At 41.4% G+C, this 16,114-nt stretch overlaps 1 protein-coding gene across 13 annotated transcripts in view; it reads right to left on the bottom strand.

Moving 5' to 3' along the window:
* Positions 1–4,839, bottom strand: part of tcf4 (transcription factor 4) — a 305,044-nt gene extending 300,205 nt beyond the window's left edge. For 8 of the 13 annotated variants that reach the window (XM_033646556.2, XM_078162248.1, XM_033646551.2 and 5 more), the window contains exons 1-2: positions 4,099–4,332; positions 3,746–3,784 (exon numbers count right to left, since the gene is read on the bottom strand). In XM_033646556.2, the coding sequence (XP_033502447.1) occupies positions 3,746–3,784; positions 4,099–4,200 (141 nt within the window). In that variant the 5' untranslated portion in view covers positions 4,201–4,332. Of the gene's footprint in view, positions 1–3,745; positions 3,785–4,098 lie in introns of all 13 variants that reach the window. The other 5 variants (XM_033646555.2, XM_033646557.2, XM_033646554.2 and 2 more) reach the window with 3 other exon arrangements.
* Between the last annotated feature and the right edge of the window lie 11,275 nt (positions 4,840–16,114).

Genomic DNA, 16,114 nt, shown 5'->3' with positions numbered 1-16,114 from the left:
TTGACCAAGAATTTACTGTCTGCAGAGGTGGGACAAAGTCACTGTTTTGCAAGTCGCAAGTAATCCTAAATCTTTGCTATCAAGTCCCAAATCATGACCAGCAAGTCCAGAGTCAGGTCCTAAGTGAGCCAAGTCCCAGAAAAAGGCCAAGAAGTTCTGAATTAAGCCCCATTTCAAGGCTAACAAGTCCAGAGTCAAGTCTCTAATCATGAAGGGTACGTCCAGAATAAAGTCTCGATAGAACTCCAACAAGTTCTAAGTCATGAAACCATTTCAAGGCCAACAAGTTCGGAGTCAAGACAGGTAAGTCCAAAGTCCATGGGACGACAGATTAATTCCAAGTCCCAGGACAGGTAAATCCCAAATCAGGTTCCAAGACAAGACTAAGAATACCCAAGTCATGTCCAATGGGTAGACAAGTAAGGCAAGTCCGAAGTCAAGGTCCCAAAGCACATGAGAGTACAGTACTCTGAACTTCTGAACAAGTCAGTGTGTGCACAAATTACATACATTTTTAACAGAATAAAAGTGTGTTCAGACCAAGCGCAAAGGAATGTTTTCAAGGCATGATTACATAGAAAGTCGATGCAGAGATGTGAAAAGAGGCAAATTCGCATCCATGGAAACTGTCTAAAGTTGTGTGAAAAATTTGCGCGATGTTAAGTTGCTAAAGTTTATTAGCGTTGAAACTCTCCTGAAATTACTGAGAATCTATAATAAAAGACAAATTTAGCGTCACTGTCTGGGCACCCAAAAGTCTACTACTCAGTGCCAGTACTGTAAAGAGACAAATCCAAGCAAAACCATGGTCTGAACGTGCTACTTGATTCCAGCTACCGGTTGGACTTAACTATGAACCAAGTTAGCACTAACATTAGCACTAGCTGCTTTCCACAGTAACCTGGAACAAGAGTTACTTACAAAGAAAAAACACTCCAGCAGCCATATTTATGCAAGCAACAAGCGGCGCATTGGTCTAGACACAACTTTACAGACAGCATGGTAAATGTACAGAAATAATAAATTCAAATTTTTATTAAAGTCAGTAGTCATTGGAATTATAGAAAAAGTTGAGGTGCAAGGATCTTTTAAATGTAAAGTCAAGTCTAAAGTAAACAGGTCCATGACTCAAGTCCACACCTCTTGATGCCAGCTTTCCGTACTTGAGTGTTTCCAATTCTCAACGCTATGGACACATTTCAGTCTGTACGCAAAGCACATGGAGGTTCGACACCCAGCCCTAATGACCACACAGACTCTCAGCTCTTAGCTGAACACAGATATGAAGGGTTCATTTTCCAAAACACTGTGGGAACATTTTTTGGGAGGCAGGAAAAAAAAAATTCCTCATTCAGCATCTGTGATAAATAAACAGGATTGCTTAAATCACCTGCTCAATTTAATATAAATGTGTTTTCATTCAAACGTGTCACTTTTGCCAAAAGTTGGACAGCTCATTTTGGAATGAAACACTTCATATCTACTTCATATCTGACTTAAACATATGAGATAATCATCAGAACTAGTCACCATCTGCTCTACACATCTACAGGAAAATAAGCCCACGTTAAGACAGAGACAGAAGCTGAATACTGATTCCTGTTGTTTTAATGTACGAGCTACTGCAAAGCTTCCCCAAGAAAACACTTCATCAAAGCGAGACATCTGACCCCGATAGATAACCTCTCTGGATAAACACCAGGCCTGTGTGTCGGCCTGTTTGATGGGGGGATCTCAGTGATCGTGAACACACTCCGAAGCCTCACACTTTCACTTGAGCTTTTAGGGGAATTTTTCTTTTCCTTTTGAAACACACCACAATATAAGCAAGTTAAAACCCCGACTAAGACAATAAACACTCGATGTGGCATTGCTCTTAATACAGCCTGTGGGGCCTGTAAGGTGTGTACGCCGGATGCTGAGGTCGCTCCCTCGCGGCTGCGACGAATGAGGAGAAAACAAATGTTTGCGAGATAAAAGATCTGATTCTGATTATTAGCAGGTCTATCGATATCCCAGTCGAACCCACTCTGAGCTGCGGGTGTCAGCTTGTGGGCGTGCAAAGACAGATGATCGCATAAATTAATGCGACCGGCCTGCGTTTTTAATGAGAAGAGACACGTTCGAGCTGCTGCTGCCCTCCTTTGTTTGAATGTTTTTTCAAGAAATATAATTTAAGACAGGCTGATTGACATTTTTGGAAACCTGTTAAGAGACTCAAGAGTTATTAAATAATGAGTAGCAGAATTTATGGTAGACACATGCATCACTATATTAAGTATACTGCATATCTGTATCATCACAATATTCCTATAGAAACTTGATATGTCTCTGTGGTTCTTTTTTTTCTAATAAACAGCCTCTAAAACAGCTTAAAATATTCCAGTAATATTATTACATGGGTTAACATATATCTATGGTAGGTAATTATTAATTTATTATATTGTAAGCCTTTTTAAAAATAAATGTCATTATAATATATCCTCACTGTTGTTAAAGTGCCACCAAATAATGAGTTTACAGTGATTTTATTAGACATTTATAGCACTCATACACTATTACACTTCTATAGGGGCTTTAACAATGCATTTATGATATATACAGGCCTATATAACCGATACAGCATGTATTTTAATTATCACAATATTGCTTTAGATGTTAAATAGTGATCTTATTGTATGTCCTTTGTTAAAAATCTCACAATAACAGTCTCTGAATACCTGTGGTTTTCAGAGATTATGGTGTTTATGTTCTACTGTAGCTACAGGGGATTATTTTGCAGGTTATATTCCTCTTTTAATAGCTTTTAAATTCAAATCTGCTTTGATATTGTTATAATATCTCTATAATGCGGCTGCATGGCCAGTTTTAGTGTGTATTTAGGCCTCATGTATGATCTTATATTTGTTTATTGCATTAAAATTCCAGTAGCGACTGAAAGGTGCAGCAACACCAGACTCACTATTTTACTACAGAGATCCTCTGATATTATACGTCTCTACGATAACCAGACTACTCCAGTCACCTACGTTGCACACGCAGGCCTCAGCTGGGGTCTTATTTGTTTATTGCATTGCACTAGTCTTGCAGGAACTTACAATATTACGAGAAAAAATGTGAGAATAAATGTGATTTCCTCTCCTTTCTTTGCATCTCATCCAGCATCACTAGCCTCATCCTGGTGATATGTTCTGATGTCATTATGTTCATGCTGTCTCTCTACGTTTCATAACAGGATTAATGTCAGACTTTTTTTTTTCATTTTGGGGTGTTTCAGGTTTTTTTCCCTCTCCTCCTCCTCCTCCCCCTCCTCCTCCTCTTCAGAACAAAGTTGCTCCCAAAGGAGGAGAGGCGCAGGGAAAACATGGCCGAGAGCAGGAGGGGGGGGGGGGGGGGGGGGGCACTATTTCCTGTCCGTCAAGTTCACAACACAGGCAAAAAAAAAACCAAACTAAACTTTTAAACGGAGTGATTTTAACAGCCTCCTGCAAGAACATTTACACTGCGGGAAGAGAAGTGTGACACATTTCTGTCTTGTGTGTGACTGTCATGCAGGTTCATGATTCCACATCGAGCATTTTGCATCTGAAATATTCTGTACAACACGGTGCATGGAGCAGCCTAGAAACTCACACACAGACATTAAAAATAAAAAATGAAAAGGAAACATTTTCTAAATCCTATCATGGGCAGAAGAAGCAGGCTACACATGAAGGAAAAAAGGACTTAAAATGAGATATACTACCATGGATGTTGGGAACATTTTCAAATCGCTGTTTCGCATCTATAAGACAACAAAATTACTAATGCAGCATCACAATTCTCTGCACACACACACACACAAACAAAAATGAAAATACAAATATGCACTGACTTTTCTGCAAGTTACTCTACATAAACACACTTTTGTGCAAATACTTAGACTGAGTGAAGGCTTAAAAATGTGCAGGATTATGTGCCGTGCAACTCATACTGTAAAGAAATGTAAACAGTGGTGGCTGTAAGAAGCCTACAGGACGCGTTTATGTTCCTCTCCTGTCATCATACTACTCATTATATTCATATTAACTGCAAGAAGAAGAGCGTTAGTCCCCTTACCGCGCTGAAATCCAGCAAGTCACTCAGTTCCTTGTCTGTTCCCAAAGCTGCCATCCGCTGTTGATGATGCATTTTAGCAAAATCGCACGGACCTAAAAACATGGAAACAAATGAAGAGATAGATCGATAGGAGAGGACAGGTAGACAGATTGATAGATGGAGAGATAGAGGGAGGGAGAGGAGAGGAAGACCTCGGCTTTGCGTTTTGCGCACCGCTCCGCTCCCGGGTCTCTTTTTTCCTCCACAGCGAAATAAATCCAGTAAAACAACCTCACAAGCCTCGATCACAATTCTAGTTTTCTTTCATCCTCGGCGCAGGGGCTCAGTCCCGTCGGGTTCCTGGTTTTGGCAGCAACGAAATAAATCGCAAGAGAGAAAAAAAACTGACAGGAAATAAAAGAAAAGAAAGAGAGAGGGGGGTGCGACAGGACGGGAGTGTTTTTTAAACGCGTGTGTTTTTGGTGCGTTTTCTCCAGCCGAACAAGTCCGAGCTCTCCGCGTTAAGACGCAGTTTGTCCGCCGCGGCTGACTGTCAGGCTCACACACGATATAAATAAATAACACGCTGTGTCTCCGCGAGCCTCCCGGGGAGGAAAAAGATCATCTCACAAATGTGTTAGTGGGTTGTTTCTGTTTGTGTTGTTTGTGTTGTGTGTCAGAGGAAGAGTCCAGGCGGGGTGCGCGCTGCTCCTGACCGGGCTGAGGGTCCCCTCCGCTCGGCTGCGGGTGCTGAAGATCCCCGGGTACGCAGGACGGATCCCATGTGCGTCTGGCACAGCCTCGGTGTAATAAATGTGTTCGTGCGGCCACCTAGCTTACGTTCTCGTCCAACACCACCGCGCCGAGCTGCTGCTGCTACGGGAGAGAGCAGAAAATGTGCAGGAAAAATAAATATATTTTAAAGAAAAATTTGTTTGTTGCTTTGATTGACTGGCTGATTGGCGCGGTGATTGGCTGGTTTGATTTGGAATGGGTTAATTGGGCTAATTGGGGTAGGCAAAGGTGATTCTTTTATTTTTTCCTTTTTCTATTTCACCCCAAACTAGACAAAACTTTTATTAAATCATTATTTTAAAATGTTACTATTTTTTTAAGTGTTAAATATATTTATTTCATCTTTTCATTTTTATTTTTTTATTATTATTTGTATTTATTTTACACACCTATCTATTCATGCATCTTTCTTTATATATTTTTTGTAATATTCCTTTTTTATTGGTTACACTAACAAGTGCATTGAAACAAGTGCAGTGCTGACCTGCATGGTAACCCCCCCATGGGTCACCACTTAAACTACAACAGCGCCAAAACCCACCTCTCTGGAAATACTTTGCAGTACTTTGCTTTTTTTTTTCTCTCTCCTCTTTTTTTCCGTGCAGCCCACAGCCTGCAGGTTTAAAATGACTGGCCTATTTCTGCAAATTACACCCTGCATGTGCGGGTTTCTCTCAGAGAAAAAAAGCCAGCAAAAACACACAGGTGCAGGTACAACATAAAGGCTTATTTGTTGCAGTGTAAAGTGGTCCTGCCTGTTGGCCCTTCACAGCCTTTCACTCTCAAACAAACTACAAGCCATGTAACAGCTTATGCAGAACGCACTAAGAGAGCGCACAGCCACTCACTGGTGTTGCAAAATACATAAGTGCAAGCATGTTTGAATCTGTGTTGGGTTCCTGATCCGAGGTAGGTTTCATCAGAGTTTTTTTATTTTATAAGTGTTGACAGGAAGATCTTGTCAGACATGAAGTGGACAGTAAACACAACACAACTCTCTTTATCCACTTTATCAAGCCGGGACACACCTGACCGACACTGCATATAGTGACAGCACCGTGGCTGACTGCCAACCAGGCAAAGACGCCCGGTCCCCAAAAAGCCACAGATTTACTTTTTTTTGCACTTTGATTAATTGAAAATTCATTTGGGAAATTGTGCCATACAGTAACTCATAAACTAAGGCAGGTCCTGCGTTATTTGCCAAAAGTGTGGCTCTGTTTTGAGGACAACAAAATGCCCTCAATAGGTGCCAGCCTTGTCAGCCCAAGCCTTTTTGTCCCAGAGTACCAAAAAATCCACCATAGCACATATTATATTACCACAAAAGGCATGAATTGAGTCAATTCAACCTGGTCTCACCCCCAACTCGTCAAATACTGATGCGTCAGCCACCTAGCAAAGAGGCAGCCTTTAGCAGCAGTATGAAACGACCAGAGGCCTGTACTACGAAGCCAGTTCAACTTACCCTGGATATCTTCTCGCTATCTGGTCTGACTAAACTTTGGCCGTACTACAAAGCTGATTATCAACTAATTCAGTCAACTCTAGGTTCTCCTATCCAGCCAGGAGCACGTTCATGTGAAAGAGGCAAGGTTAATTACGAGCGACATCATCAGAACCATGAATGAAGTAGGCTGCTTCATATCATATGAGATGAAACGGCATCGAAAGTGTCTGGGACTGCGAGACATTAAAATGCCAGCGACGTGGGATGTAAACAACGATCTGTAATCTTTTAAGGGCAAACATAGTAACATTAAAAAATACTATCCAAAAACTCAGACTTAAATTATAAGCAGGTATCATTGGGCTATATGTTGTTGTATTTTTTGTTGTTTAGTTGGATGATGATGAAAGTAATGGGTGGAAAAGTAGTTAATGACTGATCGGGTCTATCTGGCTAAAATGTTGCATTTATAATAACAGGAGCCAAATAAATAATGGGTCTGTTTTATCTTAGTTCTCATCACACAGGTGTCTCATGTTATTCTGAGCTGCAGTGATGGAATCAGTGTAAAACAGCAACACTGTCACTGCTGACTGAAGTGAACTTTAAAGTTTAAATACCGCTAAAATCATGTGTTCAGTGTTGTTAACGATCTCTCCATTTGTTAGAAGCTCTGTTTTAAATCCATAAAAAAAGAGACAATCATTCTACTGACCTGTAACAATGCACAGTATTGGCCCCTCTGTTTTTTTTTTATCTGAGGTCCCGGACCTTCGTTCATGGATACTTTTTCTTCAGTGATCTCACTGGTCAGAGGACGGGGTGTTGACAGGCTGTGATCTGATATCCTGAACATAACATAAGGTTAGCTGTTCATTACCAGTTACCACAGTGATTCATCCCGGTAAAAGAGAACCAGCTTCATAGTACTAAAAACCCCGAAGTTACCTCGCAAACTTCAAATCACGCTTTGTAGTACAGTCCTCAGGGTGGCGGCATGTGTTGACACTCCAGGCAACTACCATGGTATACAGAGCGAGAAAGTCTGCATGGAGCTGATGGGAGGGGAGGTAGATGGGTCAAACAAACTCTGGACTTTCACCTGGGAGCCTGCTATTTGTGTCAAGTGTGAAACCCAAAGTCAATCGAGTTGATTGAATAATGACGCAGTGTGCTGGTACGTTAGGCAAACTGTGCCAGTGATGTTTCTTTCTGAACCTAACTATGTGCTTTTGTTGCCTAAACCTAAGGAAATAACCAAAAACATGTTTTTTTTAAAAAAGAGACGATGCATGTTACTAGCATAAATTGACATTAGATCACTGAACGTCCAAAACTGAAGAACAAGGGGTGCCTAGCGCGTCATAATTTGATGTCACGGGCCACTGACATTCAATCACTTTAAGTTGCTAAAAAATAATAAACATTCTTGCTGTGTTGTCAAGTCAAAACAAGTTGGCAAACTAACATGTATGTCGTGAAAAGATGAGGCTTGTTTGAGATGAACCACACCTTAAACCACATCTTAAACAAGCCTAATGATGTGTTGAAATGAGTTCCTATGACACTAACGGAATAACATAGGTGAGTAAATGTAAATGTATCATCTGTCTGCAGAACAGATTAGGCAAATAGAAGTACTTGGTAAAGGTCAGAAAAAGTATACATTTTGGGTTAAAAGAAACCAAGATTATGTAAGATTTCAGTCCTGGTTAACTTGTAGTTAGTGGTAGTAATAGCAGGTGTATTTGAGTGAAAGTGTATCGAGCACTGAGGGCAGCAAACACGCTTTGATCAGCCATACTGTCAGGAATATAACAGAGGAGCAACTGCTCTATGTGTTTACAGTGCAGCCAAACAAACTGTAAACTGTGATGACTAATCAGGTCATATTGCAGTCAATCATGTGATCCTACATAGAGCTTAGATTCTCTGCCTGAGCCCGACCCGGCCCGCAGGCCCAAGCCGGGTCGGGCCGGGACCCCCCACCCCTATGACGGGCCCAGGCTGGGCCCGGTCAGATATGAGAGAGAGAGAGAAAGAGAGAAAGAGAGAGAGAGAGAGAGAGTCAGATATGAGAGAAAGAGAAATGGCTACAGGTTGGGGGTTGCAATTCACACATACAGAAAGAGAGAGAGAGAGGGGGTGATAGAGATAAGTGGGAGGGACAGCAGCTTTGCGTGCCTCCAGAAAATATGCCCTATTCATTCAGTGTTTACCCAACACGCTCAATACATGGACATGCAACGACAAATTGTCATTAACATATTACGTTATAAAAAACAATGAAAATAAGGACTTACCCATGTTTAAAATGACCTGTTGAAGTGAAAAAACGAGTACTGACGGGAACAGACGAGTGGAGTCGATGTTTAACTGGCGCGGAGAGCTCAGGAGACATGCGCTGCCTGTGTGGACAGTCAAGCGCCTGCGAGTACACTCGCAGGACTTCCACGGCACTAACGTGCTCGGTGTGTCCTTAGCGTTAATTATAACAGCCAACTTATTGAAAAATGTCGGGCCCATAATTACAGTTAATTGGACGGGCCAGGCCGGTCCCGGACATAACGTGCACGGGCTCGGGCCGGCTCGGGCTGAATTTTTTGGGCCCGATCTAAGCTCTAATCCTACATGTATAATACTTCAATTATATACTCAATTATTTTTACGAATATGACGACCTTATCCAAAAGAATTTTTTTTTTTTCTAATTAAGACATCTGGGATATGCTGTTAATATTTGGGTTTTAGGAGCTTTCTTTGGACATGTATACTGCACATTCGGAATATGTGTTTCTGTTGGGGTTTTTATCGCTGTTTTTATGCACGCCCAAAAGAAAAACCCAAATTTCAATTCCAAGGGAGAAACACACCTACTTTTAAGCATTATGAAAGACTTGCATATCAACCGTTTTTTTACACATGCACAAATATCTCAACGCCAAGGAAAGAACAAAGGAGGCTGTCTTCGCACAGTCAAACAAGTCCGCCACTGCTGGAAAAAATCTTACTCAGGCACAAAGAAGCAAAATGGCACAAGTGGCTCCAGTCATTCCACTTTTCCACATTTTAATGTGATAAATGACATCAGGGCCTGTTAATCAGAGTATGCACAGCTTCATGTGAATGGGAATACTGGCGGAACATTCATTTTTATTGGCCATGTGAACTGCTTAGTATGAATATTGTAATATTGTATTATTTTTGGAATAAGGGAAAAACCCAGAATATTTTGTACAAATAAACAAAGTCACTGATCTCATGACTGAATGTTGGCGTCTACATCTGACAATATGAATCACACACATAAATATCAGCACTATACCAATAACCCTGTGTGGATGTAAAATGCTTGTGTAATTGTTGTATGGCACGGCTCAGATTAAAACCTTTGTAAAACATGAACAAACAACAGAAATTAAGCAAAGCGTTAGTTCTGATCTCAAACAGCTCAACTGACTGATGGAGCAGCTGATTGATGGAAGGGAGTCGGCTGATAGATCACATGATTCCTTTCTATGCAACCAATTTGCAAATCTCATTCAGGGCGCCCTATTTAAACTGCTCTGGCCTGCCTACTGTTGCTGCTTCCTCTGCAAGCTGCTTTGCAACCTGCCGCCGCCCCAGCTCCTCCTTTTCATGTTGTGTCTGACGTATCAATGTCATTTCTGTTTGTCATTGATGCTGGCACTGTTCTGTTCCCGGGGGGTCTTTGCTGCTGCTCTCCCTGCCTTAGGCTTTCCATGTAGGCACATGGAAGGGCAGAGAGGTGTGCTCTCTCCGCCTTAAGGCTTTCTATGCAGGTGCGTGGAAGAGGCTGTCTGCGTAGGCCCGAGGAAAGGCAGAGAGGCCCCAGAACAGAGCGATACTGCCAAATATATTATTGTAAATGGAAATAAAGTTTTCTTTGACTAAAGTGTTCCTGACTGAACTTTCATTTAATATCTAGTTTGACAGCTTGTTGCTGCCAATGTTACACTATTTACTAGAATTTTTTTTTTGCTGCTCTAAAACAGAAGTTGTCAGTAGCTGCACAGTACAACATACTGTGTAGGCTACTTTTTTTAAAGCAGCAAAAAAGAATTAATTTCTGGGAACATCTTACTTTTATCCAAGTCTAAAACTGCTTTACAGTTTATCACTAAATTACATGGTATCGGATGTGTGCATAGACTTGTGTACTTGCTGATAACTGATCCAGCATTTAAACAGTACTGGAGGCATTTCTGATACTGGTATTGGCGCAACTCTAGCTTGTTCCACTGCCCTTAACTGGCAAAAAATAAATCAGTTAATGAATGCTGCATTTAAGGTCTAGTGTGTAGGACTTAGTGACATTTAGAGGTAATGTTGCAGACTGCAACCACCTGAAACTTCATCGCGTGTGCCAAGCAAGTAGGAGTACTACGGTGGCCAACAGGAAAATGTGAATAGACCCAGTGTTTGATTTGTATGTTCTGGACTACTGTAGAGCAACATGGCAGGCTACATGTAGGAGGACCTGCTCCGTATGTAGATATAATTATATTCTACGGTAATGAAAAAACAAACATTTTCATTTTCAGGTGATTATAAACGAATGAAAACGATATACCATTTCTGTCAACAGATGCCCCTATATCCTGCACACTGGATCTTTAAGGGTGAAAACATAAACATAGGTAGTGTTAATCAGTTTGAACAAATGACCAATGTTATTGCTGAGGAAAGTCATAATATTGGATAAAAGAAAGAATGAAAGAAAAGAAAGTAGGACAAATAAAAAATAAATAAGTAAAACAGAAAAATCAGGGAGAAGAGTTCATCTGTTAAAACTGTCGCTCGGACTCTCATGGTCTGTGATCTATTCTCTGTGGCCAATAAGTTTAATGAAATGTGAGCACATTCATGAAAACACTCTTCTTGCTTAATTTATTTCATGCTTCCATCAGTTCATAGGACTGTCTGACCCTGTCTCATCTTCAATTCAACAAAAGCTGAGCTGTCAACTTCTCACCGTTTCTCTCTCATTATCAACATGTGAACACAGGAAAGAGTTACATAACATTCTAACAACATATCCTGGTTTAGTCTGAGTGATTCAACCTTGAAACAGAGCAGGAATGCACAGTTATGGTTTGACACAGAACACAGCACGTCTGTCACATCTGGGTCAAAACTGAGCTGCAAAAACCATCCTTGATAGATAGAGGTTATTACATAATGAGCTGCATGTGAAACATATTTCCCAGTGTCACTCAGTTAATGGAACAACTGGATAATACAGAAATGCTGGCCTGTACAAAATATCACAGATTTTTTTTTAACAAAGTTTTTACACTGTGCAAAAGATACACTGTAAAAATGCTAATATACAGTATACCTGTATTCTCTGGCATGAATGTTGTGGTTTATATGTAAATAGTTAGCATTTAAGGTTCATTGTAAACTCTGACTTATCGAAGTAGAAAAATATATTTTTTAAAGCCTGAATTCTTCTTAATCTGCAACATGTTAGTCTGGAGGTTTAAGCGCACGTCTGAGATGGCGATTAAAACTTAACTGTCAGAAAAAACTCTGAGTTCAGACTGTATACTTACAGCACAGCTACACTCACAGATAAATGAGCCTCCTACCTGCCTGTCAAATAGCATCAACCCATAAACCTTCCTGAAACAGTCTGGATCTGAGTGGAGTCTTGCAGGGATCAGTTGTGAAGTCCAGCAGCCGGTGGCTGCTTGCTCCGCTGCCATTCAGTGGCTAACAAGTGGAGCTAACTGCTAACAGCTGCAACTAACGAACTCCACAAATCCAACAGCTCCACCATCCACAGTCAGGCACACATGGCTGATTATTTACTGTTGATTTACAGCTCACAACTTGCATTAATGGCTGATGCTGCTACGCTGTGTGTGTGTTTTTGCTGGCAAACGAAACATCCTAGTATTTTCTGGAGTTAACCAGCCTGTTCCTCATGTGGCATTTGAAGATAATTACAAGCCTGGTCGTTCTCGGCAAACAGTTTCGTCAGATCTCGTCTGGTCAACGAAAACGAAACATAGATTTCGTCTTAGTTTTTATTATCAAGATCTATTTTTAGCTCGTCATAATCTCGTTTTCGTCATTGATGAAAAATGTTGTCATAGTTTTCGTCAACAAAATTAACACTGGTTAAAACCACCTGGTCTGTTTGTTTTGGAGAGGAAGAGACGTCTGTGGATATTTTGGGTCACAGCAAGGAATTCCAACCAGGAGAAGTTTCAGCTGGTTGCAACCTGCAATCCCATCACTACATGTCACTAAATTCCCCTAAATCTTACATACTGTTCCTTTTAAGTAACAATTTAGGTTGTTTAAGCCTCGCTCGTTTTAGGCCATAGGGTATCAAACTGTGAGGCCCATCTCCCTTGGGGAGTGGGTGGAGTGAGGCAAAGATAGTGCGTGAAGTGAAAGAGTCAAGTGAATGCTGACATTTAAAGACATGGTGAGGTTATTTTTTTTAGTGTGGCTCTTTCATCAACACTGCCAGTGGTTGAAGCCAAAGTAGCTGTAGTCAGGTTTCTATCCGAATTTAATGCAAATTTTAAATGAATTTCAAAAAAATCTGCAAATTAAAATGCAAAAATGCACATTTCCCTTCACTACTGTTCTGGGAATATTCAGAGTTGGGCTCATCAAGATAAACAGTTGGTAATGCTTATACTCCAGTCAAGTGCCACTGAATCATTGCAGAAGAATACGGTGTAACCTTAACAAAGTGTAAAGTTATTGTGACATTTTGTCTATTCAGGTTTTTGTCATTTACACTAGAAACTGAAAATGTGTATAAATACAGGTGGATGGCAACACACCTTGTGAGACATATCTGAAGTCCTCAGCTTTTGAGCAGCACTGATAGCTTCTCTGAGAAAACTACAGACATGAATGAAGACTGAGGGACAGACGGGGAGAAAAAAAAGAGACAGGAGAGAATTTAAAATGTGATGATAGTGGTGGTCAAGGAAATAGCAGGGCTGAGTCAGTGGGAGGAATTAATGGTATAAACATACACATACAGTACAGGCCAAAAGTTTGGACACACCTTCTCATTCAATGCGTTTTCTTTATTTTCATGACTATTTACATTGTAGATTCTCACTGAAGGCATCAAAACTATGAATGAACACATGTGGAGTTATGTACTTAACAAAAAAAGGTGAAATAACTGAAAACATGTTTTATATTCTAGTTTCTTCAAAATAGCCACCCTTTGCTCTGATTACTGCTTTGCACACTCTTGGCATTCTCTCGATGAGCTTCAAGAGGTAGTCACCTGAAATGGTTTCCACTTCACAGGTGTGCCTTATCAGGGTTAATTAGTGGAATTTCTTGCTTTATCAATGGGGTTGGGACCATCAGTTGTGTTGTGCAGAAGTCAGGTTAATACACAGCCGACAGCCCTATTGGACAACTGTTAAAATTCATATTATGGCAAGAACCAATCAGCTAACTAAAGAAAAACGAGTGGCCATCATTACTTGAAATGAAGAAAATGAAGGTCAGTCAGTCCGGAAAATTGCAAAAACTTTAAATGTGTCCCCAAGTGGAGTCGCAAAAACCATCAAGCGCTACAATGAAACTGGCACACATGAGGACCGACCCAGGAAAGGAAGACCAAGAGTCACCTCTGCTTCTGAGGATAAGTTCATCCGAGTCACCAGCCTCAGAAATCGCAAGTTAACAGCAGCTCAGATCAGAGACCAGATGAATGCCACACAGAGTTCTAGCAGCAGACCCATCTCTAGAACAACTGTTAAGAGGAGACTGCGCGAATCAGGCCTTCATGGTCAAATAGCTGCTAGGAAACCACTGCTAAGGAGAGGCAACAAGCAGAAGAGATTTGTTTGGGCCAAGAAACACAAGGAATGGACATTAGACCAGTGGAAATCTGTGCTTTGGTCTGATGAGTCCAAATTTGAGATCTTTGGTTCCAACCGCCGTGTCTTTGTGAGACGCAGAAAAGGTGAACGGATGGATTCCACATGCCTGGTTCCCACTGTGAAGCATGGAGGAGGAGGTGTGATGGTGTGGGGGTGTTTTGCTGGTGACACTGTTGGGGATTTATTCAAAATTGAAGGCACACTGAACCAGCATGGCTACCACAGCATCCTGCAGCGACATGCCATCCCATCCGGTTTGCGTTTAGTTGGACCATCATTTATTTTTCAACAGGACAATGACCCCAAACACACCTCCAGGCTGTGTAAGGACTATTTGACCAAGAAGGAGAGTGATGGAGTGCTGCGGCAGATGACCTGGCCTCCACAGTCACCGGACCTGAACCCAGTCGAGATGGTTTGGGGTGAGCTGGACCGCAGAGTGAAGGCAAAGGGACCAACAAGTGCTAAACACCTCTGGGAACTCCTTCAAGACTGTTGGAAAACCATTTCAGGTGACTACCTCTTGAAGCTCATCAAGAGAATGCCAAGAGTGTGCAAAGCAGTAATCAGAGCAAAGGGTGGCTATTTTGAAGAAACTAGAATATAAAACATGTTTTCAGTTATTTCGCCTTTTTTTGTTAAGTACATAACTCCACGTGTTCATTCATAGTTTTGATGCCTTCAGTGAGAATCTACAATGTAAATAGTCATGAAAATAAAGAAAATGCATTGAATGAGAAGGTGTGTCCAAACTTTTGGCCTGTACTGTATATATATACACATAAAAGCACACACTCCTGCGGGGAAGCTGTGCAAGCACACACACAATAAATGCATGCAACCACACATGCATATTCATTTTTTTCTGTCTCTCTCTCCCTCAGATGCACGCAGACACACATACACACACACACACACACACACACACACACACACACTCACTCACTCAGCCCCTCTGCGGTCTCTAACAGTGTGTTTTTGCCAAACACCTGTGTAATCGTACAGCTGTGGAGAATGCTGGGAAAGGACCGGGGGAACTGAGCACCGCACAGCTAATACCCTTTGATTCCACCCGGATCACTGAGTGTGTGTTTGTGTGTGTATATGTGTGTGTGTAAGTATTTGAGTGTGTAAAAGTGTGAGTGCTCTTGGAGACTGGAGAGAAAGAGAGGGAGAGGGAAGCAAGAGAGTGGATGAGTGTTGGCTCAAGTTTGTTTCGTGTTTGTGTGTGTGTGTGTGTGTGTGTGTGTGTGTGTGTGTGTGTATAATCTGTCCCCAGTATCAGCATTCTGGAACATTCCTCCATCCTCCTCCTCCTCTAGCTGAACTCATCGAGCGCCCTCTTCCTAAAAACAGTCAAACCATCCACCACAGAAGAAGAAGCTGCTGTCACTTTTGTTTGTTTGTTTGTTTTTAGCATAAACATTTTTTTCAACATCTCAAAATGTCTGCTATTTCAGAAACAGAAAAGGTCAGCTTTTTTTACCAGGGGTGTCAAACATACGGCCCGGGGGCCAGAACCGGCCTGCCAAAGGGTCCAATCCGGCCCATTAGATGACTTTGCACACCTCTTACTGATGCACTTGTAAAGGTGATGAGGTTTCAGGAGCAAGTTAAACAGTGAGTAGATACTTAATGTAAAATGCTGCTTCAGAGGCTTTTCCACCCTGACCAGAGTACAGATCTCTGAGATAACAAATACCGCACAGTGTGCAAAATACTGTCAACCAGCAGCTTCAGTAACTTATAAAGGAATCTGTATCAGACTTCTATCTTAAACAATATGGGTGGAACCCTACAGCTAAGACACTAACAAAACTTCAGATTCGTAAATAGTTTGTAGGGAAGGGGATTACCTAACCTGCTTCTTCCACTTTAGTCAGAGGGGAAATTG

The sequence above is a fragment of the Epinephelus lanceolatus genome, chromosome 19, assembly GCF_041903045.1.
Source record: "Epinephelus lanceolatus isolate andai-2023 chromosome 19, ASM4190304v1, whole genome shotgun sequence".
NCBI classification, from domain to species: Eukaryota; Metazoa; Chordata; class Actinopteri; order Perciformes; family Serranidae; genus Epinephelus; species Epinephelus lanceolatus.
Note: the sequence above shows the minus strand (reverse complement) of the source record. Positions and strands in the feature narration are given on the sequence as shown.